General features: G+C 34.6%; 1 protein-coding gene across 1 annotated transcript in view; it reads right to left on the reverse strand.

The window, feature by feature from the left end:
* MALRD1 (MAM and LDL receptor class A domain containing 1) overlaps window positions 1-26,918 on the reverse strand; it is a gene marked incomplete at its 5' end in the record, with an annotated part of 241,799 nt that overhangs the window by 91,905 nt on the left and 122,976 nt on the right. Inside the window, 2 exons of the mRNA XM_027887586.1 lie at window positions 20,697-20,854; window positions 22,460-22,705. Of these exons, the coding sequence (XP_027743387.1) occupies window positions 20,697-20,854; window positions 22,460-22,705 (404 nt within the window). The remainder of the gene's footprint in view (window positions 1-20,696; window positions 20,855-22,459; window positions 22,706-26,918) is intronic.

The following is a 26,918-nucleotide window of genomic DNA, read 5'->3' on the forward strand; positions in this document are numbered from 1 at the left end:
AAATATTTATGTAAAATCTGGAAATGGTAAATGTTGCACAGTTAACCAAAGTATGGGCCTCATGTGTGCTGTTAGCTGAATTTTGATTGATTTCACATTGTATTTTATTACATGACATTCTGTTCAGGCTTGTGTTATGTTTATCACATCAGTTTCTGAGTGAAGGATGCTGCAAGTAACAAGGGATACTGATCATATATATCTTTAGAAATAACCACATAAAAATGTTGTAGCAGTCAATTTGTATATGGTATCATAGCCATAAAATATCAAATCTTTATGCAATCACAGGCTCTGGGGCATTTGTTTTATACAGTGAGACACGGAAATACTTTTTGTTAGGAATAACTTTTTCCAGATAGAAAATTTATGGCAGTCCCTGTGCACTTCACAAATTCTTGAATATGAGTACACAAATAAAATACAAAAGAGACATTTCTCTTCCTGTCTGTGTTCTGCAGTAGGAGTTCCTATACAACAGCAACACTTCATAAAGCATGAAAAGCTGATTTTTCACTCGCTCAACTATAGCTCTACATGCCAAAATGGAAAGCATCCTCATCTGCTGCATAACTGCATGAAAGCTGTTCCAATCCAGAATGCAAAGCCCCTTCAAAGACATAAGCCCTACACACTGTCTGCCTGAAACATCCAAGGAGAGGCGGGAAAGGAAGAGACAAGCAGGAAGCTTGGCTCTCCTCTTCTCCCCAGGCCCAGACAGTGAAGCTGCCTTGGCTCAGGAGTGTGAGCTATACACTTTCTCGTGATCCGTCCTTGTCATGAGAGGATCAGAGTTTGTATGCTTTGCAGACTCCTTTTAATGAATTACTGTTTTGTTTTCTGCATTTTCCAGCCGTTTAATCTGCGTTGTGCTTTGGCATTTCTTTCATATCTTTGGAATCTGTTTGCTTCTGAACCAAACATAAATATGTCCTGAGGCAGCAAAAAAATTAGTCTGTGCTTTAACCTGCCTATTGCATCCAAAAATTCTTCGATCTTTTTCACTGCCATATCCATGTATTAACATAAAGGAGAGATATGTAAAATAACAAGAAGAAATGTATCTCAGGGTAGAGGAGGCCACAGTGTTGTCTTTCTTTCTGTTTTTAAGAGGCTATTCTGCTACTGAATCCTGCTCATACTGAGTGTCTAGACTGCTGTTCAACCTGGGTTGGTTGAAGGCAAAAGGCCCAGTCAAACTCTATGTTCCAACAGGCTGATAAAAGATTGCCAAGACCTGTGGTTTTGGTGGATACTATGAGTGCTGTCTGTATGTGTGGGGGCTGATTACACTCACTGTCTCTCAGGGTGGAAATCTCATTTTCCAGTTACCTTGCAGAGGTCTCACTGCATGTAGGCATGATGCAGACAGAAAGAGTTAATGAGGACTATTTGTGGGTCATACCTATAAGCAACCACAGGGTACGAGAGAAGAACACTTCCTAGTTTAGCATGTGTATTTCTACTTTGGACTTATTTCTTCCCGGCATGTGGTCCACTATTTATTAGTGCAGACTACTAGCAAGAAATACCTCTGGAAAAAAAAACTTTGGAAAGTTCTCAGAACATACTTTTAACAACCTGTTTAGAAAGTCTGTACCTTCTAATTCCCTAAACCTGAGAAATTCTCAAAGTCTAATGTTAATGACAGAGTACCTAAAAAAAAATTTTTCAATTCTTTCCAAAAATACAGACCGAGACCACCAAAACCAAACAGTGTTTTCATTTAAGGCCCTGAAAAGTTATTATTAATTGTACATCACTGCCCTCTATGGGTTGAACATAGCCAAAGGTCAGGCTGAGGTGAGGAGCCATCATTGAAGAAAACTTAACAGTAAAGGGTATGTTTTTGCGTCGACAGCACATCATGCTGAGCAATAAACACTGTCAGAAAATGGCAGAGTTACTTCTAAGATGACCTTAACCTGTTTAGATCTGTAGGTCTATAAGCCTAGCTATATTGGAAAATTAATATTCATATTCAGGGGATTTTTTATCTGCTTTCCGATAGTCTGAGGGGAATTATTTCTTAATGATTCCATTCCACTGCAGTTCAGAATCTTTCTTATGCTTGTCTTATCTGAAGAATGATCTAAAGTGTTTATAGCCTCTCTTCTGAACACTTGAGGGGGAAGGTATAACTTAGTAGGCTCAATATCCTCATTAATTCACCTGGGGATACTAAAAAGAAAGCAAAGGGAAGGATTTCTCTCTGTCTTAGAATTCCTTTAATTTTGTAGCTGAGTTTAATATCTTTGCTATGCAGCAGAGACCACCATTATTCTCAAGGCTACATTTCTAGCAGAGTGAGAACAATATTAGAAACTGGCTCCAAAGCATGAAAGAGCAGTATGTGATTTTGCATTACAAGATGTTGAAAAGAAACTTCTTACGAATACACTTTCTTTCAGAACAATACACTAAATATTCCAGATGCAATTATAAAGATTCTTCTATGAGACAATCTCCCTCCTTGAATTTGCAGTATAACAGAAAGGAAACACAGATTTTGCTCGTGATCTGCACCTCTCCTTCTATTCATGTTCTGAGCTGGGTTCAAAATATTTCCCTGGTTCATTTGCATCAGATATTTATTTCAGCAGAGCCACAGGAAATGAAGCAGAGCTTACCAAGCGGATGGAGGCAATGAAAACATTTGCTAAATATTCTAGGACTCTTCAAAGCAAATATACTTGAGGGCTTTTTAATCAGAGACAGAATATTTTCAAATGACTCATCAAAAAAATATTAGCTGTTTATTGTTAATACCAATAACATATTTTCTAGATTCACTGTATCAAAAGACTCCTCTTTCTGCAGGACCTTTCAGACTTTTTAGAGCAGTAAAACTCTTTTTACATGTACCCTTAAACAATTAGGAAAAGGACTTCTCTCCTCCAGTTCCTTTGAAAACTGGATCTTCCTGGCAAGCTGTAACCATCCAGAATCTTTTAAACATAGGATATATTTTATGCAAAGCACAGAAAAATAGTATAAAATGAGCAAAATGTGACTTCAACTGTCACTGCTCTTTTCTCCAGCTTTTGATGCATGGTAATCCCTCTGTTCTACAGGAGCATTTCAGGAGGGCAGTTTACTTTTCAGGCATTTATTCTTGGTTTAGAATCAGATGTATTTTCATGGTGTGCAAATGACGCTAATTATTAAAACTTGATCTTCTTAATGAAGTTTTACTTTCCTTGGTGTGATATCATCATTACAGCCTTTTCATGGTTGTCCAAGTAGTTTAAAGATGAAGTATTCCATGATGTGGTGTGTTCTTTCCATTCTTTCTCCTTTTTTCAACAAGGAGTGGAGTGCAGTCCAGCATTTTACATGTACATCAAAGAAACAGGAGACGGAAGAAAGCTCACAACTTTTCCTTATTTGTCCATATTTTAATTAACTTTTCTATGAATCTTTATATTTCCAAATCATGGAACAATTAATATCTTTGCTGATACTTCTAATATTATTTATCTACTTATTTCAGTTTCATTGCTTGAGAATGACTCCAATTTTGAGCAGGTTCTGAGCACCCTCCTTATAGATTTGAGCTGTTTCTGCCTCTGCACTGCAGTACACAGAATATTTGCTTATTTTTAAAGATCTCATGTCCTAGGATTAAGTCCTTCATATATATCTTGAAACAAAAGTACAATAAAATACAATAAAACTGAAGACTTACGCTGTATAGCAGAATCTCTTTAAATAAAAATGCTATTATTGTGTCTCTTTCACCTAAAGGTGTTTTCAAAGAACATGACAGATTCTATCTTTCTTCATTTCTCACTGATTTTCTCTTAAAACTTCCTAAAAGATTATTGTTTAAGTAACTTGAAAAGAATAACTTAACCCTACAGAGTCTGACCTTATATTTCATTCAAGAAGAAAAAAGTTTTACATCAGATAAATACACACAGAAAATCAAATTATCAAAAGTGTTAAAATGACTCAAAGAATGAACTGAAGTCAAGATTTGTTCATTCAAGACTTGAATTTTAATTTAACATTTTCTTTCCCATTCTCCTGTTTCCTTTGTTTCCTTGTTTATTCTCTTCTCTCTCCTATCTTTTCTTCATGATGACATGAAGAAAAAAAGGAGAGCAGCCAAGAAGTCCAATATGGCCATGAAGATGTAAGTTGTGAATGAATACGTGTGTCCTCTGGCACACCTGTCAATCACCAGTCTGATAATGATCGAGTACAAGCAGTTCAGTGGCACTTTATAACAGAACTACTTAAAATAATTCAGCTACTTTATTTTAGAGAAAGACACTCTGTGTGCTAAGTGTAAGGTTGGTAAGTGTATAGAAACAAACCAAATAAAGCATTTGCACATGTTGTTGCTAATGAAGGAAAATCTGGGCACAGCAGTTGTTATTTATTGCTTTGCCCTTAGCTACTGTTTTGAAAATTTTCCCTCTTATTAAGTAACCCACAGAGACTTGTGTTTAAGATTACCATTACACTAAGAAAATTGCTGCTAATTATCAGAACATTAAAGCTCTGCATTAAACATATAATTCCAAAATTATTAAGTCTATTTAGAATAACTCTGAGACAAATAGAAACAACTTCAACATAGGAGGTGGTTTTAAACCCACAGTTTACACCTTCCGTCACTAAACTGAAGGATGCTGAGGGATGTACACTATGGGATTCTGAATTATTCAACAGACTGAGCTAGCAAAAAGTGAAGAAATAACATCAAAAAATCAGACAATAGAACTGCAACAATCAACAGAGAAATGGTCCCTAAAGGTAGGAACAAGTTAGTGATGAGTACGCAACAGTGTGAGTTTTACTTCAGGGATATGAGCTTGCTCAAGTTCTAATGACTTCAATGAAGATTCTTAATTCTCAGCAATGCAAAGAATATCTTAAAAATCAGTTACTCTCTAAATTATATTTTGGCAGGACCCAGAAACACTATACCTCTGCCTTCAATAAAAAACACTTGAAAAAGAAACATCAAGCTGATCAAATGATATTTGAGAAATTATTTGATTCAGGCAAAATGTACATTGCCTAAGTACATTAGCATGCATGAAAATTTGGTTTCACTCTTAAGGATAACTTAAAAAAAAAAAAATCACATAATTGCATTTGCACAGTGCATTATAGAAAGAAGGAAAACAGTAAGATGAAACACTGATATTTCAGCCTCCAAGCCTTTTGTTACAGTCTATGTGTAGTAGTCTCAGTAAGTTTTCATAAGAGTTAATGACAAAGCCCAACCATCCACCTCTTTCATTTCCTCCTTTGTGTAAAACATTAAGATGATTTTCACTCTCTGAAATATCTTTTCCCCAATTCTCATTTCCAAAATTAATAAGACTATAATAAAGGATTATACATTTCAGAAAATAAACAAACACATGCATTTTTATGAACAAATTAGATACATGAAAGAATACCACTGATGAAATTAATTTTTTAAAATGCACCACTTTTGGAATTCTGGTGGAATCTCGTAGTAAATTCCCTCAGAGAATTAAAAGGCACTAACAACTCACCCTGCCATGGGGGCTAGCACTTGAAATATTTTTGGGAGCTAAATGGTAAGACTCTTGTTTCTTTATTGCTGTAAGCACTGAGATGAGAAAAATCAGTTTGAAAAAATGCTTTAATAAAAGTCACCAGTAATTCACCTGGAGACATGATTTTGTTTCGAGCGGGTACATATTCCAAGGAATGACAATTAAATTGTTCATTAGCAAAGATGATGTTATACTTTACAACCACTTATTTTGGAAATCTATAATGGGAAGGTAAGAATAATTTATTGATTTTCTTTTAATTGTTCTGTATACACCACTTTCTTAAAACTTTGATTTATCCTGTCGCAACTATTAAATCTCCTAGAATTCCTTACAGCCAGTGTTCATTTATAACCAAGGAAACTCTTCTGACATTTGCATCCTTCTACATTCCCACGATACCATTTCCATCAAATATACTTTTATGTGCTTAGGCTCTTAAAATATATCTTCGTTCTATATGTTATCTTTACCTATTAAAGAGAGAAATAAAGCAAATCCTCTTTGTAAAAGAAGATTCATTAGGTACATTTTACTACTTCATCCTCTTCTCATTTCCTAGCCCTCCGAGCCATTCTTTCTACTCAAATGCAAACATTTCTTCTTCATTTCCTATCATAATCCACCTATGTTTGATTTTGGGTTTTAGGTAGCTTAAGGGATACAATTTTGATTGCTTGGATTACATTTTTTTCCTTCAGTTCTATTGCTAAGACTGAGTAACAATAAGCATTGAAGACGTTTTGTAAGATTATTAGTGTTTCAAGCAACTCAGTCTCAAACCTTGTCACCCTTTGTTTCCATCACATTTTACACATCTCCTCAGATGTTTCCCCATCTCAATGTTGAGGCAACTGTAATTTTTGTAAAAACCAAAGCTTGAAAGAGAAATAATCACAGTTACAAAACTTCTAGGAAGACTCTGGACAACTGTTACAACCCTCCATAGTTCCAAGCAAGGACAGTGTGCTAAACTCTGTGCAGTCATAGATTCCTTGGTTTAAAAGGTAAAAGTAAAACCTTTACTAGTACTGACTACCTATAAAAAATACTGAGAATTTAGAGTAAGAGAGAGAACAGTTTATGAATGAAGATCATAAAAAGTTATCTGCAGAAATGAGACAACCTCAAATCTGTCATGTTTTTGCTCCTATAGGGAATACTGTGAATACCATATTGAAAGATGAGAGGCAAAATCACCCATCAAATTTCAGCTTCTTACTATGCAGCTTAAACTCTTTAACTCATCTTCTACTTTTTTTTTTTTTTTTTGGGGGGGGGGTTGTTTGTTGGATTTTAGGTTTTTTTGTTCTGATTTGTTTTTGGGGTTTTGGTTTGGTTTAGTTTTCCAGCCATGAACATTTTCCTTTGTCAGTTTGGATATGGAATAAGAGAAGGAATATGAACTTGTCCAAATAGGAGATTCATATACCTAATAACTCTAGAACCAGTAATGACATCCATGATGCATTTTGATCTCAGAGCACCCACCAGCAAGGATGATGGCATTACACAGGCCCCTGAGTGTCTTGGAAAGTCTGTGCACATGGCCAGCCACAGTGAAACTGGGACATGGGTAAAACTCACATCTCAGGTCCACAGATCAGACCAGATACTGCCAATGTGTATTTGTTCAGGATGTCTTTTAGAAGGATGGTGAAGCAACTTTCTTTTCACATGTCATGGATCAAAGTATCATTTGAAAGACAGAGTGGGCAGGCAGAAGCTGTGCTGGTGTGTCTTTTCTCCTCTGACACTTTGATAGATGTTGACAGATGTTTGCTAAGGTCAGAAGCCCTTTTCTATTTGCGGTGTCACAGTGTTTACAAAATCAGTTCAACAAAGTGGAAATTATGGAATCAGTCTGTGTTAAAGTCCTCTCAGCATTTCAAAGTGTGAAGATTTGTTCTTGAAGAATTAAAGATTTGTCATTACAGCTGCCTTGAAAAATAAAACCCCCAAGGCAAAACCAATTCAGCTGAAAAAAGCATCTGGAATCTTTCAGAGATTTTGTTTGTTTTAATCAATATTTCAATTTAGCAATTCAACTCTGATTCCATCTTGATTCTATATATAAAACTGAATGGAACAAGTGAGAAAACATCTTTACAGGGATTCTGTTGAGGGAAAAATAAAAAAGAAATTATAAAATAAAGGAAAAAGAAGTACATATATCTGATTAAAACAAAACATACCTAATAAGAAAAAGTAAGGTTTCTTTAGTCAGGACAATAAAATTAAAATATTAGTAATAAATCTTAAGACTGGCAATAGTAATTCTTATTTCTTGGACCCTGTAATTAAAACTTTTAAGGTTTTACTAAATATTTACTCTGTCTCTTCAAAGTGTAAAACCTGCAGGACAAGGATTGACATGATTATTCTCTACTCACCTTTAAGAGCATCATATGCTTTTCTAGATGTATGAAAGAATGATTAGTGTCAGCCAAGTGTCATCCCTACTTTGATGCAGTTGGATGTTCACTGGGATACAACTCTATTTCTTTCTTTGTGGCATCTATTATAAAGCCTATTTGTATTCTATTAGAATATTCTTTTAAATTGGATTGTGGCTTTGGGGCTTGTAGAAATATAGAAAAGACCCTCTGGGATATTAAATGAACTGGACAACCTCAGGGGACTCAAAACAGCAAGGCTGGAAAAAAAATAGTAAGCTCCTTATATAGTCAAAGCTCAGTTAAGTACTTTTGGTTTTACTGAATTGATCCTGAGCAATGAGACATTAAGAAAAATATTCAAGTTCTGTCTCCATAGGATCTGATGGATATTTATTCTTAGAAAGCACTGAGAAACAGCTATCTGATTTAATTTATTAATCTGCAATTATGAAATATATTATCTACAAACAAAGGGTTTTCCTGCCTGACTTATATACTACTACTACTACTACTACTACTACTACTACTACTACTAATTTATTTTCCTACTTCTCTATCCAATGGTGACCCCCTAGTATGTTTAAGGACATATAAAATTATAATTATATAAATATTCATAGTGTGGTAAGAAGATACAAGACAAAAGTTTGCAAACAAACTCATGAGATTTTTTTGTTTGCATTACCAGAACAGATAATAAGTATTTACACACAAATGCAAAAATATTTACTGAAATATCCAAAATTCATATATTTATCCAGTGGCGTTCCTGATGGTAGCCAATATTACTTATTGAAAGATACTGTATATAGTTGCAGGTCTACAGGAAGATACATGGAAAATAATAGACACCTTTCCTCTTATAGATGCTCGTTTTACAATGAGATAAATCATACTCAAGATTTCCTTTGACTTGGGGAGTAAAAACCCACTATCAACAAAAAAAGGCTAGAGTGACTGCAGCAGTGGCTGCAGCTCTGGAGGCATCTATGACTTTAAAAATAGGAATCACACTCAGATTGGAAAAAATGTATTTTAACTGCGGGTCTTGTGACCTTAACATATTTCTTAGAAATCTCCCTGCTGGATAAAATGCAAAAATCTCTTTCTAAGATGTCTTTCCTGTGGTAACATAGACATAATTTTCCAGATAAAGGCAAAGTGACTGATCTGAAAACAAACACGGGAACAAGCATCAGCCACAATTCAAACATGTACAAGACAATTTTTAATAATCTTCAACCTGTCAAAAAATAAGGATAGAACTAAGGTAGAACAGGAATTCAGTGGCATTTTTTCCCTTCCTTTGTTGTTGTTGTTGTTGTTGTTGTTGTTGTTGTTGTTTTCAATTAAAATCTCTCAGATGTCCCCCCTTTTTTTTTTCACAGTGTGGCAAATGTTACATAATCCACTTCTGGTTTATAGTTTCAGTAGCTGTGATAACCTCAGTTCTCTAGTTTCACATCTTCATTTTTTCCTAAATGTTGTGGAGAGTGCAAAAGTTTTGTCTGCATTTTCTAAATGGATTTATTCCCTACAGCAAATAAAAGCAAAGCTAATTATCAGAAGAGTATAAACCTTTTAGTGTGAACTGAGGACATGCTGCAACATTAAAAAAGATGAATCAAAGCAAAATATAGGCACTGAGTGACGAAATAACCAAAAATAAGAAAACTCCAAGAGATTTGTGGAAGAACATTCCTTCCCCAACACTTCTACAGCAGAAATTCAGCCTTATCATGTCTGTACAGGAAGGAATATTTTAACATGATGCTAAGAAGTTTCTATAGCGATGGCATCCTCTACGTGTTACTGTAAGAACTGTAGCCCTTTGACTAGCATTTGCAGCAAATATAGACTAAGTATGCTTTAGCTTATTTTGGTAGCATTTACCATATGGCCTACTTTTTTTGCCTTGCCACATAGTCTCCTCTATCTTTCTTCCTCATATGACCACACCTTCTGTGGATATTATTTGTAAGACCATTCAGGTTTGTCAGTCACACACAGTAAAATTTTTCTTAGGCATTGGTCTTTTCAAGACCGCTGGTCTCTTTAGAAGAATCTTACTGCATCATTATTGTCAAAAGATCTCAGACTTAACCTGAAGAAACACCTCAGTTCTCTATGCAACAAATCTCCACACAACTTGGAATGAGGGAACTGCAATTTTTATAGAGATTGAATTCCAGAGACATTGACTTTAACAGACTATACTACTAACTAAGGTAAAGCCTAAGGTTAAAAATGTGCAGCTTGTAAGGCAAAACAAGATTCTCATTAGTTGTTAATTCCTTTCCCTAGCCCACATACTACTAAAATAGCTAGACTGGGGAAAAAAAAACCAAAAAAGAACTCTCATTCTTTTAGTAACACTTGAAGAACACAGCTGGTACATAAAATGTTAAAGAGATAGAAATCCACTTTAATAATTTTGGACTGTTAATAAACTTTTTGATAACATCCTTCCTCAGAAATCCCATTGAACAAAATTCTGAACTGAATCACACCAAAATTCTCAGAATAATGATGTGCACTGCAGAATCCTTCACATTTAATGAGTATTTCCATGTCATAATAACAAGAGTCTTCTTGTGTTCGCTGATCAATGAAATGAATTAGATGCCTCATGTATCAAAATTTAAATACTACCTCTTCTGGATCACATTGGAAACTCTTATTTAAAGAAGTTTCTCTTCCATGCAGATCAAACTAAATTAAATTGGAAAGCAGTAATACACTAAGTTATGCGATTCATTGGAAGGAGTGGAAGGCAACAGTGAGGTGCTGAGGGGGAAGACCAAATAACATCTAAATGTAGGCTGAAGATTTTAACTGAATAAATGGCAGAGTAGCTTTATCATACCAACAGTGAAAATAATTTTTTTTTCAGACGCCTATATGAGATGGTATAAATGCACAGAAAATAAGTCTAAGCAAACTAAAAGCTGAAAGATGAGTCACACTTGTGCCTTGATTTATTGATTCAGCCAAATATAGATTGAGTGCCTGCTCCATTTCACTGCAATTTCAAACAATAAACCACAGTTTTCAACAAACTGAGAAGTTACCTATATAAAAAGAATGGTGGTGTACAATTACATTAGCCTAAGTTTCCACTGTGGTTTTACATGCCCCTTCCATAACATCTGTCTCTTCTGTTTCAATGAAAGAGCAATTGACATCCATAAAATTGGATGTCAAACAATAAACAAAATTGCTAATAATAAAATGGCACCCATGGTATCAAACTTTCTCCTACCATCATAAGGAAGGTGTGGTAACATTCGATGGTTTATAGATGAGAGGTGGTTTTGTAAGGGCATAAAAACAAGATTACTTGTGCTTTTTTGTTCACCATGCTTTTAATTGTTTTCTTGTCACAAGTGCTAGAATTAAAACTACTTTAAAATATATCACTGTATTTTTATTCAGTGGCTGCTATCCAACAAAAAATATTTTCACCAGAATGTTTTTCATTATAAGAATTTTATTTTTTCACTTGTATGGTTTTGAAAGTTAAGCAAAAAAATGGTCTTGTAGTTTTCATCTATTATGAAAATATGCAAAACAGTCACATAATGTTTTGATAGATTACACCAGGTTGGGGGAGGGAGTGTCAATCTACTGTAGGGTAGGAAGACTGCAGAAGGATCTGGACAGGCTGGATAAATGGGCTAAATCTAGGGGTATGTTGTTTAACAAGTGCCACAACAATCCTCAGCAGTGCTACAGGCTGGGGACAGGGTGGCTGAAGAGTGATCAGGCAGAGAAGAACTTGGAGTTTCTAATCAACAGGAAGCTGAACATGAGCCAGCAGTGTGCCCAGGTGGTCAAGAAGGCCAATGGCATTCTGGCCTGTATCAGGAACAGTGTGGCCAGCAGGAGCAGGGAAGTGATTTCTGCCCCTGCACTCTGCATTGGTGAGGCCACACCTTGAGTACTGTGTTCAGCTCTGGGCCCCTCAGTTCAGGAAGGATATTGAGGCTCTGGAGAGTGTCCAAAGAAGGGCAACAAGGCTGGTTAAGGGACTCAAGCACAAGTCCTATCAGAGGTTGAAGGAGCTGGAGTTGTTTAGTCTGGAGAAGAGGAGGCTCAGGGTGACCTCATCACTCTCCACAGCTACCTGAGAGGAGGTTGTAGCTGGGTGGGGGTTGGTCTCTTCTCCCAGGCAACCAGCAGTAAGACAGTCTTAAACTGTGACAGCAGAGGTTTAGGTTAGACATTTGAAATAAATTTGAAAGAAAATCCAGCAGTAAATCTTAACAAAGAACTTCTGCCAGAGAGTGATCAGACACTGGAATGGTCTGCCCAGGGAGGTGGTGGAGTCACTGTCCCTGGAGGTAATTAAGAAAAGGTTGGATGTGGCACTGAGTGCCATGGTCTAGTTGGCAGAGTAGTGTTGGGTCATGGGTTGGACTCGATGAATTCAGAGGTCTTTTCCAACCTGATTGATTCTGTGTGATTTTGTGTAAGGAGTTTTTTTTTTTGTTTTATGGGTTGTGCAATTTTATGGTGTACTCACTTTAGAAAACAAGACCCCAATTCTGCTAAGAAAATGCTAATATTTTGACCACACCCAGTTATTCCTGGTTCACCTTACAGCCCAGCATTATAGTAGAAGATTAAATAATACCACTTATTTGTTAATTCCATAAGATCCACACTTGTAATAAATATTTATTAAAAAAAATAACCAAAACAGTTTCCATATCATCTAAATATGTGGAGCTAAAGAAAAAGCAGTATCACAGATAGCTTAAGAACCTCAATTAACCTGGTATGTGGGAGATAAGAAATACAATTTTTAGTGTTCATCTTCTTTTGGTGCTCCTGCTGAAGGTGGAATCAAATATACCCTGCAGACCACACTGTTACACCCACATATTCCAGACTTAATGCAAATGGTCTGTAATTCCTGATTTTAGTAGTACCACAGTATCATCTCTCACTATGTCAATATTTAAAGCAGGAAATCACGCTAACATGGGTTTTTTTAGCTATCTTTAAATTTAGCTACATTAAAATTCCTTGTATGAGCTCCTTGTTTGGTTTTTTGTTTGGGTTTGTTTTGTTTTGTTTTGTTTTGTTTTAATTTTGCAGATATGGCCTGGAAAACCTTGCAGAAACAAGTTAAAAAGGAATGAGGCAGGGAGTGCCAAGAGAAGCTGGAAATCTGAGGTGTGTGACTGAACATAAAGAACTATTGGAAAAACTTGAGTCCAAATACCAAGATAAGAATCTGCTATGAATGGACTATGGGGTTTCCACAAGTCTGCAGGAAATTAATCTCTGAACTGAAATGACCCTCTCACCAGCAAGCAACACAAAGTTACCCAGTTGTGGAAGTGTTTCTTTCCATAGTAAGAAAGATAGTGGGAAGAAAGTGGTGGCTCCCATTACATTGACACTATTGGTCTCTGCTGTACATAATAATTGTTCTCTAGCATGGGCAGGCAACAATAAGGGTGTGCAATTATAGGACGATTCTACTTAATGCAATGGGGTCAAACCTACAAACAAATACACATAGATATTATTACAGTCATAAACACAGATACTAAAAAATACCTAGCCTGACTCTCACATGAGATTAATTGGAATCAGATCCTTCCATCTTTGAGAAATAAATTACGAAAAATACAGAAACACAACTGGTTTGGGGGTTTTTCTTGGTTTACATTTTTTTTTTCCTGAAGTTAGTGAGGATTCAAAACTGAAAAAAATCTGCAAGGATAAAAATTAGACTCTTAACTTAAAAACCCTTATCAATTAATCAAAATAATTTTAAGCAAGCTTCAACTTGATATTGCAAGCCTGGCAAGGATCAAAGTCTACCAGAAACTAGAATATCTCTAAGACACTAAAACTGATTAGTGAATTAAAAGTTGCATTAAAGGAATATAAAGCTGGTAACAAATTAATGTTCTACACCATGAGCACTAGTGCTATGTCTGATCTTGTTGAAGGTACTCAGTACAAAATCTGTTCAGTTCAGTACTTATTTGAAAGAAAGGAGATACTTTTCTCAGTGGAAGACTAAGGGGCCTTGAGATGTAAAGAGAGATAAGGAAGAAAAAAAAATAAAATCTTTCACCTTTTCTGAGGTCAAATAGAACTCAGGTTTTTTTCTTAAAGTTTTTATATTTTTTATACCTGGTGGAGTTGTTGATTGGGAAAATTAGACACTGTCCTGGGATTTTAGATCTGATCAATACTATATGGTTTGTAACAGATATCAGCAGGCACCAGGTTATATCTTGTATTATTTATTATCTTAAAAAAAAAAAAAAGTTAATTAAATTTCTGAATTTACCTCTTCTTTTAAAGAAGAGGTATGGAAAATTAATGAAAAAATCTCAAAGCTGAAGGTTATACTTCTATCATTCAGCCAAAGTCCTATGTCTGTTTCATAGCTCTTGTAAAAAAAATCTGATTTCAATGTCTGTTGCTTCAGTAAAAATCATTGAACAGCAGCTCTATGATCCTTAGAAGAACTTTGCCCTGAAAAGTACTTAAATCACAACTTTTGCTGTCAAATGTCTGCCCTGAAAACTGTTAGAAAAGAGCAGAAGAAGTCTGACCTGCAAAGATCCCAGAATCTCTTCAAAGGCTCATATGCTAAAAAGCAGCAATGTAATAACACCCTATGAGGTTTTGAGCTGACAAATCAATAAAGTAAATCAGTCCAAGAGATCTCTGATTTGGAGAATGAGTTCAGTGAAACACAGGAGAACTGTACAGTGTGGAGGAGACTGAAAGTGCATTTGTTATCTATGTCACATTACGCAATATGGTGCCAGGCTGGGATAGGAATTAGGAGAGTGGTATTAGCTCTGAGACACAGGGCTTGTGCCTCTAGGTGCAATGTTACAGGATACTGCTGTGTTGCTTCAATGATTTGGTGTCATTGTGCTGTCAAAATTTTTCAGCCTGCTCAGTTTTGTAACCAGCCACTGCCCTGCTCGACAGAGACATGCCCTTAGTCACATTAATCCCACACTACCCGTCAGGCTCATCTCCTAGAGGGAGAAAAATGTCAAATTCTCAAAGAATTTAAACAAAAAAATGCTTAATAATTCACATATGAACAATTTCGCTTATATGTGTTTCTAAAAAAATGATGTTTTTAGATTACAAATCCTCCGATGAATCTCTTGACTTCACAAACAAGATTCCAAAATACAAGGGGGATTCTTCAACCCTTCTTCAAAACACCTTTTTCCTTCAAAGCACATTCAAATATATTATTCTATCTCATCAACTCTAGAATGAATACTTACATCTGGTTGCAGTATAAGAATACAATGAATTATATGCTTCCAATAATTGACAGTAAGGAGATTTAAATAACTTCCTAATCTGAGAAAATAAAACACACTGAATGGTGTTTTTGCTAACCTACAGTTGCACATATTTGTTTGTCCCTTCTATATAAACTGGTTTTGAAAAATTGTGCTTTTGCTGAAAACTCACATTTCCATTTAATCACTGTGTCAGTCTCAATTTCCTTGGAGATACACTTATGTCATGGGGTCAAAATTGTGCCTAAAACAACCCTGTTTGACACAATGCCTAAAAAGGTGGAAAGTCCTGTTTGAGATACAAGAAATATAAATACAAAATTATCTTGTTCTGGAAAGTAAAGATGCCATAAAAGTTACTCTTGACAAGTATTTTTTTATTTCACAGTATCTCCACTGACACCCTTCAAGACTCCTAGGACTAAAGTAATGTTCCCTTACTGTCACTAATTAGTCAGATGAGACATTTCATTGACTCAAATGCAACTTTTAGTAACAGTTCACAGGTCAATAAGGGGAGTAAATAGCTTAAAACTGTGTCCTTTTGAGAGCTGTAGATACTCATTAAATAAAGGCCATTACCACTTTGCTGCTACGTGGAACTAAATACCAGAGAAATTTACACTTTGCCATTAGTTTTGAAGAATTTCTTTAATCATTTTATTCTGTCTATGAAATAAATATTACTTCTCTATTTATTAAATCTATGGATAGTCTACATTTTTTGAGCATGATTTGATATTCAGTGAATTCTTAAGTAAAGCATTCAAGCAAATCTTCGAAGATTTAGTTTCTTTCTCTAGTTTCATGGAGGTCAGATAATCTGCTTTGAGGCTACCTGAACCCAATGCAATCTCTAACTCCTACATTAATGTGAGGAGTTGCTTGTTTTTCATGCAGTTAGTGAGAAGAATCAATGTAGAAATACATAGTCTATTTTAAGCTGTGAAGTAGAATAAGCTCCTTCCTCAAACTTTATTCTTGAGTGACTTCCTATAGGACTAGAGTCAATTATATTGATTTATGAAAATTTCATTTTAAACTACTTGATCCTAGAAATACAAAAACCTCTGCTGCAGGTTTTCCTGTTGACAGCACAGGACAGTAGGCTGCTCCACTAAAAATAACCAGGGAGTTTCAAGACCCACTGTAAGTCATCTATACCTGAGCTGTGGCACCCACTGAGCTGCACATTTCTACGTTACTAACTCTCTCCATTAGGCTAGTTAAAGCCAATGGCAATATCAAGGGAACAACTGTGATGGCTTCCAGTTTTTGCCAAGCAGCAGCAGCAGCAGCCAGGTAACAGGATTTGTGCTGCACCAGCCCCGAGCAGCTGGAGGAGGCTGGATCCTCGCTCCAGCTGCCTGTTGCCTTTGGCCAGGTTTGTCTGTTGCTGCAGCTGTATCAATGGGGCCCTGCTTCACTTGCCATGAGCTGGCCAGCACTTTTTGTCCTCCTGACTATCATTCTGTCTTTGCTCATTTGTAACTGGATGGAATTAATTAAGTGGGTAAGGTCCACTGGAACTTCTTAATGAGATCCTGTGTGTATTGGCTTTGTCACAGTCAGCAGAGGAAGTTACTAATGACAGGTTTCACCTTCCTTATACCTTTGCATATTTCTTTTTAGAGGCTTGTTTCAAATCTTTGAACGAGTCTCCTCCTAACTATATAAATCCTAAATTATCTTCTTTAATTAAAATATGTAAAGCAATCAAAATTGATAACACAAAAATTATCTTCAACAAATGGTTTTATTCTTTGATTGGTGCTCCTTTCCCACTGTGATACCTAGGACTTGCTTCTTTTTTTATGATAGAAGCAACTTACATTTAGATTATCAGAATAACAAAAATTATCATTTCTTTCACCTAATAATTCTTGCTTGCCTCTCTATAAGCACATTTAAAAATGCACTGTTTCTTCTGACTCATAAAATAAACCAGTACTGAGTGCTGACAAGGTACTAAAACGGGTATAGTGAATATGCTGCACTTTATCTTCCCCAGTGGGTTATATTCCTTTAAAACTGCCACAGAGAAGATTCAGATATCTCAAAATCTCACTGGAATAGCAAAGTTTTGACTAGTTGTATCCAGACCTCTTCTGGTAATATTCTGTTTGTCTGATGAACTTTTGCAGTGCAACTAATGACTTTGTAATTTGAATTTAGGTGGATGGTGAGCTGGATATTACAGTCTCTGTAAATAGCTGGAATATCAACATCTGTTATTTGCATAAATATTGAGGGGGCTGAAGAATACTATATGTTTGCAACTAGTTCAACAGCCTGTCACTTGGATTGGATTATTGTCACGTATACAAATGGTTTTCTCCAGAGAATATCTAGTACAATTTCAGCAGAAAAAAATAAAATAACAGTAGCTGCAGAGAAATTGCATTAGGAAAATGAATTGATTTTCTCCAGCAGTAAATCTGAACAAAAGAAAGTTCATGCTTGGCTATAGCACCCTTTTTATGATCCTCAGTTTTATTGTTTATACCATAATCTCAGATACTACTATACTAGTATGATAATCTTAAACTTCCTGAATGTGGACAAGCAGTGCAAATATTAAGAGACAACACCAATGCATGCCATGAACTATGATTTTTCAAAAATGGCTTTTTACTCTTGACTACTGTTTTTCTTCTACTGTGATATTTCAGGAGGAGGAGGAATGTCTTCCTCATTCTGCCTCCATACAATATTCTCTCATCACACTGTTCATTGCTGTACCATTGTATGTAAGGTGTGCAGTCTCAGTTCAACTTTTAATGGGTGGGATGACTTTAGCCAGAGACAGTTTGCTAAGCTGTCAAACTGGAGAAGTTAATTACCTTTCCAGATTCTCTCCATTGCATTTTCAAATAATCACCTCTTACAGATATGATTTCACTGACATGAACTTTACTTTAAATCAAGAGATACTAAATTTGGATGGTAGTATATTGGTGTTACAGCGTGAACTAGGAGAAGCTTCAGTATGACTTCCCATGATTATGTGCTGTTTAATTAGACTTTATTTGTACAGACACTGTTAAGTAGAAACTTTAATTAAAATATTGATTTATGGATCCTTATAAGCAATGTAACAGGTAAACTTAAGCTGACCTGCAAAAAATCCCAGGTACAATAATATTTTTTCCTATCTCCAGGTAAAATTCTTGTTTTCATAAAAAAAAAAGAATTGAATTAGAATAATTAGTCATGACTCAAATGTCTTCTATTCATACTACCTTTAAAAATATCTTTAAGATCCCTGGAGATAAGGGTTTAAAATAACACAAAAATAATATCTGAAAAGTTCATTAGGATAATAAAATTTAGGGGGGAAAAAAGAGGGCAATGTGTAAGTGCAATAAAAAGAAAGAGAAAACATAAAGATTATTGACAAAACCTAGAAAAAAAGAAATATTACTGATTGTCATATAGAAAATTCCAAAAAAATAATACATTTGAATATTAGTTGAGTGAAAAATAATCTCTACGGACTCTTATCAATGGGAATAACTTTCTAGTTATTCTAACCTCTGCTCAGGTTATTTTTTTAAAAAATAAAATAAAAAAAATTTAAATCACTTTGTCCATCCTGAGGATAAAAAAAATAATTAAGAATTTCAACTACTTGACTTGTACCCCTCAGAGACAATATCTCAGCAGAGAACAAATGTCTCTTTTTAACTAATTTTAGGTGGTGTAGTTTGTTTGATTTTCTTTTATTTCACATCTTTTGTTTCCTGCTTAACAGAAGTATTTGAATTTGCATTATTAAATTCACTACATGTAATAAAATGAGATTAGAATTATTTTTCTGTTGTTAAGGCAACTGTCTGTGCCACAATATACTTAATGTGACAATTACAGTTCACAATCAACAGGGATACAAAAACTACATGCAAACCACTCACACATGCCTAATGCAGCTAATATTTATTTTCCTCCAAAGTTAGTTTGCAAGTTAACTGGCAACTAAAATTAAGCAATCCTAAAATGCTCATAATTACAATATTTGGGTGCCACAATATACACATTTGAGTAAAGCAATAAGAATACAATTTGACCTTGGAGTTAAGATATTTATTTTTGTACTTTATTCACTTTAAGTAATGGGATCTATTTTGGTTTTAATTTTTTAATACATTAACAATTCAAAGTTATTTTTAAACAATGATTACTATTTTTCTTTAATCTACTTGCCTCATGTATGGATTTGAGCCTTCCTAAGAAAAAGAGCTGTGTAAATACATCTCATTACTATACAGTTGCTTGATGAGTAGCCTCTTTTCATTTGTACATGTTTGGACTAATCCATGAAAAAAATCTCCTAAAGCCTCTCAAAAGGTTCATTGTTTTTACATTTTTGACAGACACATCTCAAATTGTATCCTTAGATATTAAAGCCTACTGAAGTCTTTTATCTTCAAGACTTTTAAATTGTTCTTAAAATATACAGAACATTTGAGAAATAATTTTTAGTAGTTTATTTTCAAGGAAAAATATAATTTATCATTTAAAGATAAGACAGTCAACATATGCACTGGAATATTTTAATGCTGTTCACCAGAACATTATTAGAGATATTGTAGAATATCATATGGCAAATATATTGCACCACTGGAATAACCAGAACTCCCTGCACAGATAAAAAATGAACACAAATACACAAAGGTTTTTTGTCTTTTGCAAAGGTTTCTACTATATATTTGGTCACTGGGTCTGAATAGCATTGATTATTTCTACTCAGAATCATATAATTATTTAAAAACCACTTTCACAAGCAGTTAATACTTTTTAATGAACAACAAAGGAATAAACAATTTTTAATGAATGTCTCAGTTTTCACTTGTGAATTAATAGCTAAAGAAACTTTTTAAATAATTTTTTTTGTCATTTCACATTTAGTGAAGAAAATACCATTCTAAAGAAAATCGATTATATATTCTGTACTTGTTTACATGAAAAGATAAATTATTTAATGCAGTCATATTTTTGAATTTTATTCTGTGCAAGTTACTAGTACTCTTTTTTTTGTGTGTGTGTGTGTGTGTGTTTGTTTTTGTTTTTGTATTTTGTTTTTTGTGGATGCCATCCCATAAGAAAAATAGGATTGAATACTGATAGCTACTGATAGGGATGGCAGCAAAATATGAAGGTAGCCTCTCATGGAGAATATCAAAGAAATAGGTACTGCATGTGAAGAGGGGAAAATGGAAAGATTTTAAGACTTTCTGTGGCTTTTCAGAAAAGGTTCTTTAGGAAGAGAAATGCTAAGAGAGTTTTTAAGAGACAAGAGTAATAAAAATCAGCACTGAACTAGGAAGCTTGTGGGAGCTCTTCCAGTCTACAAGCCAAACAACAGAATGTCAAAGTGGTGAAGCACTCTACTGGAGCATGTACACCCTTACAGATATAATATATTCAAAAGAAAAAGGTTTTTTTATTACCTTAATCAGAACCTGAATATGTCCCATGGCTTTTGATGACTTGAAGTACCAGAAGCTCATCACACAAGTCCCACTTGATTCTTTCCATATAGAACTCTTCACATGGGCTTTTTCATTTATTAGGCCTACTGCAGTGGCCTCAAGATATAGGAAGTGTCCTGAAATTAAAAGACGGATAACTGAAAAAATGTTTTAGACTTTCAAATCAGATTTCAAGGCTCAGCAAAGTAAATGCAGAGACACATGAAGCATACTTCTCATGTAGGTCCTATAGTAGCCAATCTCAGCCCAGGGTGAAAAATGACCAGATCACATTCCTTTGGTACTTCTTGTATCAGGAATAAACTAGTAGCAGCTTAAGATTTGGATGGGCCACTGTGTAGAAGAGTGAGAATACTTTTGTGTTTTCCACCTACTCTGATTACAGATCCTTGCCTGACAGCATTAGTTGCTATTCTGACAGTACATCATACAATAGCCACAACATAACAAATTTCATTATTAAGTTTTCTGAAAGATAATCTTTAGCAAGTCACACTATATAAAAACCTTTGAAACAGCTAAAAAAATCTTATACATTTATATATCATCAGGTATCCCTAATGGTTCATATTACTTTTGGCCATTTGTACTCTCTATGGGTATTAACACACACATAAATTATTTAGTCAGAGGAAATTGTAAAAATAGATGCCTAGAGTTAATATTTTCCAATACTGATATGGTCCTTGAGATTTCCATCTTTATTTTAATCAGAAGCATAATACATTCTACAAGTTTTCAAATTCATTTTTTTCCTTTGTACAAATAAGAAATGTGTGGTTCACATAAATATAAATGTAGTATAAATAACACACTTAAATTATAATTGCATATCTACTAAATTTTATATATGGTTTAGAAAAAAAAAATTACTCCAGTAGACATGGAATAAAATGGGCTTATTTTAACTTTGACACTTCTCTTGCTATGTTGCAACTGTGGATGTTTGCCATAATGCTATGGGATGAGAAATTTGCTTTTTACCTGAGGTCAAGATATTAACATATTTATTGACATATTCATGACAATACTTCATTTATTACTAGAAAAATGTAAATTAATTCATTTTCTTTCTATGTATCTTTAAGTATCTTGGGTTTTGTCCTTCAGCAGTTCATGTAAACATTCAACAACTACTGTCACACCTTCATGCAGCCCCACTGTGAAATATTTCAGTTTAAGGTCAGTTCTGAGCTCAGCTTTGGTATCATCTTTGCCTGAGCTGTAGGACCTTCAAAAGCAAAGGATGAAGGTACGGAGCTTGTAGCAAGAATAAGAGCAGATAACTGGGTGCTTTGGCCAAAACGAATCGGGAAGCGCACTACCACAAACAAAGCAGACCATTTATTTAAATTTATTTATGTAACATTATCTAAAATTAAAGTATGGATAGCCAGTATGTGTAAGCTTCTTGAAAATAAGCTGTGGAGGAATGGGACCCAGTGGATCTCAGTGCTGAGCTAACTCACCCTCGCAAGTTTCAGCCAGGCCAAATGCCTCTCTCCAGACAAGTATCAAAATATCTTTTCTGACTCATGTGAGAAACAACTGATTTTTCCTAACTTAAAATCATTGTACCATGATAATTAATAGTTTTATATTGTCACACATTGAAAATAACACCCTGATTAGACATGTTAGAACTCTCCTGATGCCTGAGAAGGGAGGTATGAGGCACTTCATGTAGACAATTATGTCTCCTTTGTGAACTGAAAACATACCAGTTCTGTTTCCAAAGGTGTGGTCTGCAGGAGGTCTGAGACTTTGAGGTGAGCTGATCCCTAGCACCCAGTTAAAACTGTCAGCCAGAGAATTTTTCCAGCCACATCTGCCGTTCTCAAAGGTGCAGGAAGTTCCACATTCACTCTCATCTGTATTATCCCCACAGTTATCTTCAAAATCACAGCTTTGTTCTGGTCTGTAACAATTGCCGTTCTGGCACTGCCAATGGCCATGTGAGCAGGAGCCTGAAAAGAGAAGAATAAGGGTGTCCTGGTGAATCACACTGCCATGCATCCCAGCAAGGTTACTGGAAGGTTACATCTCAGAGAGCTGGATATTTAGGAAGACCAGGGTGGTCCAGAGCAGTTTTATTAAGGCCTTTGGTTCCTCTGAAGTGCCAATCCATTATCAGTTTATTTCTTTTGTATTTTGTCAAGTGATTGCCTAAATAAATTACTGTTTCCCTTGTAAAGCCTTGAAGGGCAAGCTCCAGCCAGGCATTCCTTCACTAACAAAGCTTTCCAATCTGACTTAATTGCTGACATTCTCCTTTCATGTGGTGTAGGATTAAATCACTTCATTTCAGCTGCAAAGTTGAGCCTACTTTAGCAGCTCTAATTTGGAAGAAAAAACTTTTCTATTTTAACTAGGGAGGTTTGCCTTTTAATGGACTTATTTTTTTTCCCGACAAGTTCAGTGGGTTGATGGTGTGCTTTTTGTGCAGTATTCCTGGCATTATTCAGGGATAATTCTTCTACTGTACAGCCTAAAGATTTTAGGACTCAGATCACAGGATCCATTTCCCAGTTTCATGTTTTCATTTCAGATCAGTTTCTGCAGGACTCTGAATAAAACACAGCCCCTTCACTAGATTCTATAATCAAGAAGCAAAACACAAAATTATGAAATGTAGCCCTCCCCATTTACTTTGTACATTCTGCTCTTCCTCAGATAAATGAACAAGCACAATTTTATTTAAAAATAGGAGTATAAATATATTAGCTCAACAGACACAAAATTAGAATATGCACATGTATGGAAGTTGTACAAGTACAGGGAGAATGTCAGTTAATGAACACTGAAAATCACATGGTGCTAAAAACTGGTTTCCATTGCCACTGTATTAATTTCAAGGAGGACCTGATGGGGTTAAATGAAATTCACATAGGGCTGGATTTTATTAAGAGATCAGAAAAACTGATTTATTAATAAAAAGAGAATAAGAGATGGGGTATCCAGTTGGCAACCTGTATCCCTAGGCATTTGTTTAAGCCAGACTCTAAATTACAAATACCCCAAACAAAGTGAAAAACCATTGCCACACACCCGTGTTGTAGGCTTTGGGTAAAGTGAAAACAAGTCTTGAATTTCTAGATGTTAGTTAAAGAAAACAAATGCTAACCTTTCTTTTTTTAAAGTAAAAATCCTCCTAACACAACACTTATTAAAAATTAATCAAACATACAAATAAATATTAGAATACCATAGAAATATCTAGCAAGTTTTCTAGGGAAAATATTAATTTTTAATTCCTGATTACTTAGCAACATAAAAATATGTATCACGTTTGCTCCAGAAGACTGTGCATGATTTGGCTTTTAACACTTCCTCAGAAAAAGGAGGAAAAATACCTGAACAGAAAGAAGAGAACAAAATCTGAAACAAACAAGAATAAAAATCTGATCATTATTGAAAGTCAAGAATATCAGTCAAAGGTCACCAGACCTGGAGACAAGAAAAAGGGGTAATCTCTGACTAAAAGAAAAAGACCTGTTTAAAGTCCACAGTTACAAGTTTATGAAAACATCAGTGCATTTTTATTAGGACACAATCTCTGAAAATGGTCCTGCTTAAAAGAATGGTGCAATTATATCGATGAATCAGTCAGTGTCTATCAGAAACTTTTATCAATCTGCTTCAGATTTTCAATCATCTGTCCTGTTTCCAAAAGGGTGACAGAGTTTCATTTGTAAAATTGCTCTTTAATTTAAATGACATATACTTGTAGAAGCTATTTATTGTAATTATACATTACTTGCAGTAAGAATTTAGCAATGTACTTATTTTGTCAGCAAACTAGGAATTTAAATTTCAGGATGCAGTTCATGCCTTGAAATACTTTTCCTTGCAGTTCAGTGATCAATAATTGCAATAACTACTGCATTTTGAGTTCCCTTTGTAACATTACTTCCAATTTCAGGTTGGAAAAAAAAAAAAACAACAAAACAACAAAACAACCAAAAGAAGCAGTTGAAAAGTGGAAGTCTTTGTTCCCTGAGGAAAAACAAAAAAATCCATCTTGAATCCTGGCATGAATGAATCTTTTCAAGCATGTGTAATGAATGATATTACACTGCCTGATCTGTAACGTGACTTGTTTCTAAATGTGCCTCCACAGTATGACTTCTCTTTAAGAGACATTACTTTATAAGGCTTTATAACTGTAGCAAAAAAAAAAAAAAACACCAAAACCAACCAACCAAACAAACAAAAAAAACCCCCCACAAACACAAATAACCAAACCTCCAAAACTCCAAAAAAATCAAACAAACCTCCCCCCCAAAAATCAACCCTGAATCTATATGAAAAGGGTTTTTTTAGAACTTCCTTCCTTTCTCCCTACTCTTTCTCAGTCCTGACTGTTCAAACACTCTGTTTTATAGATTCCTGTGGGTATAAGAGAGATATTTAATTGAGAAGAACTTCTCCTTAACAAGATTTGGTTGATTTTTCCTCCAATCAGAGAAGATTCGATTTGCCTCCAATCTTGAAGATTATTAGCAGGTAGACTTTTTGCCCTGCATGGTAACTGCATCAAATTAGGCTGCAGCAGACCCAAAGGGGCTCCTAGAGTCTTTCAAATCAGTAATCTTTGAACTGAGGAGGATTTACACAACAGAGGAAAACAGGTGCACCAGTCAATAATCCCCTTGTTTTATATAGCCAGAGCAAAATCAACAGGTGGAACACTTTATCTAAAAATATGTAGTTAGGAAAAGGATGAATCTCTTTATTTTATAAAGGTGTTTGTCTTAAATTTATTTTGCAAAAAAAAAAAGTACCTGCAAATATCAAGAGAGAAAAGAAACTTGGTAACAGAACTGAAATATGGTTTATCTTCTACATACGTGAACTTTGAATAAAGTTAACATGGTTTATAGCTTGCAACGTTGAAGCAGAACAGCAATAAATTGTAGAAAATATATTCTTATTAAGAAACAACCTCTATGTGGGTTACTTAGGTAATCTTCAAACTCTGGTAAGACCAGTAGTATTCTTAAAGGAGTAAATCAAAATGTGAAAAAATTATTCTTTAATCTTTGAAACCATAGCCTGTGTCAAGCACAGGGTTTTTCTATGAGGTAGCTTATATTTTATATCACCCTATATCATAGTAATAGTTTTATTTCATGTTTACCTCCTCTCTTAAAATAAATAAAAATAATATTTTAAATCTCTAAAATAAATTAACTCCATTAATGTATGCTAAGATGATGTACAAGTATTATTTATTATTTTCTTTCACCTTAGAAGATGAAGACATTTGAGAAGGACTTAATTTTTTCCAATATCACTTAAAAGTTCTGAAGATCTTTAGATGGTTTTTCTATATCTCTGTTCAGAAACATCTATTGTTTCTATAACATACATGACATACATATGTTTGGATTTTTCATCCAAATGCTTTGTTAGTTGTTTGTTTCATTCATAGTATTTTGTTTTCATTTCAGGATGAGAATCACTCATCCTTCCTTTCATGTAGATAATAGATATCGGGAGTTTTGTTGTTTTGTTTTTCGTGTTTTTGTTTGTTTGTTTGTTTTGTTTGTTTGTTTGTTTTTTGGTTTTTTTTTTAAATTCCACTTACTACTTTACCCTCAAACAAGTTCTCACAGGTATTTGGACTCATATCTGAGTATATAAGCCTTTCATTTACATTCAGTATTGGTGAAAACAAATTGTGTAATATTTCTTGTATCGGTCATGAAAGATTCCTAGAAGATTTTTCTCATTAAACATTTACATTGAGTGACCACATAGAGCCCAATTAATGTAATTTATCAGAGACAAGATTAAGGAATAAGTAGATCATGTTCTGTAACTACTTGTAAATAAACAAACAGTGATAGCAGAAAACTCTAATTTAGTACAAAAAAACCACCCAGCATTACATGCTGGAAAAACCAAAGTTACTGAAGTGCAAAGTAAAATGAAATGATTGAGCAATTAACCATTGAACAGATAACCAAAGACTATGATAAATACTTTATCAGTTAAGGGCTTTAAATAGAGACTAATTTTCTTCCCAAGAGATATGCTTTAGTTTAAACAAAAATTATTTGGCAAATCAAGGAAAGCTCTAGATGAAAATGTGGTGAGTGTTATATAGGAGGTTAAATTAAATATTAATTATTAACCTTAATTTGCTTATAATATATAATTTGCTTATATATTTTG

Source organism: Empidonax traillii, unplaced genomic scaffold (genome assembly GCF_003031625.1).
Source record: "Empidonax traillii isolate 1590-97213 ecotype Southwest subspecies unplaced genomic scaffold, ASM303162v1 scaffold217:size1918799, whole genome shotgun sequence".
NCBI lineage: Eukaryota > Metazoa > Chordata > Aves > Passeriformes > Tyrannidae > Empidonax > Empidonax traillii.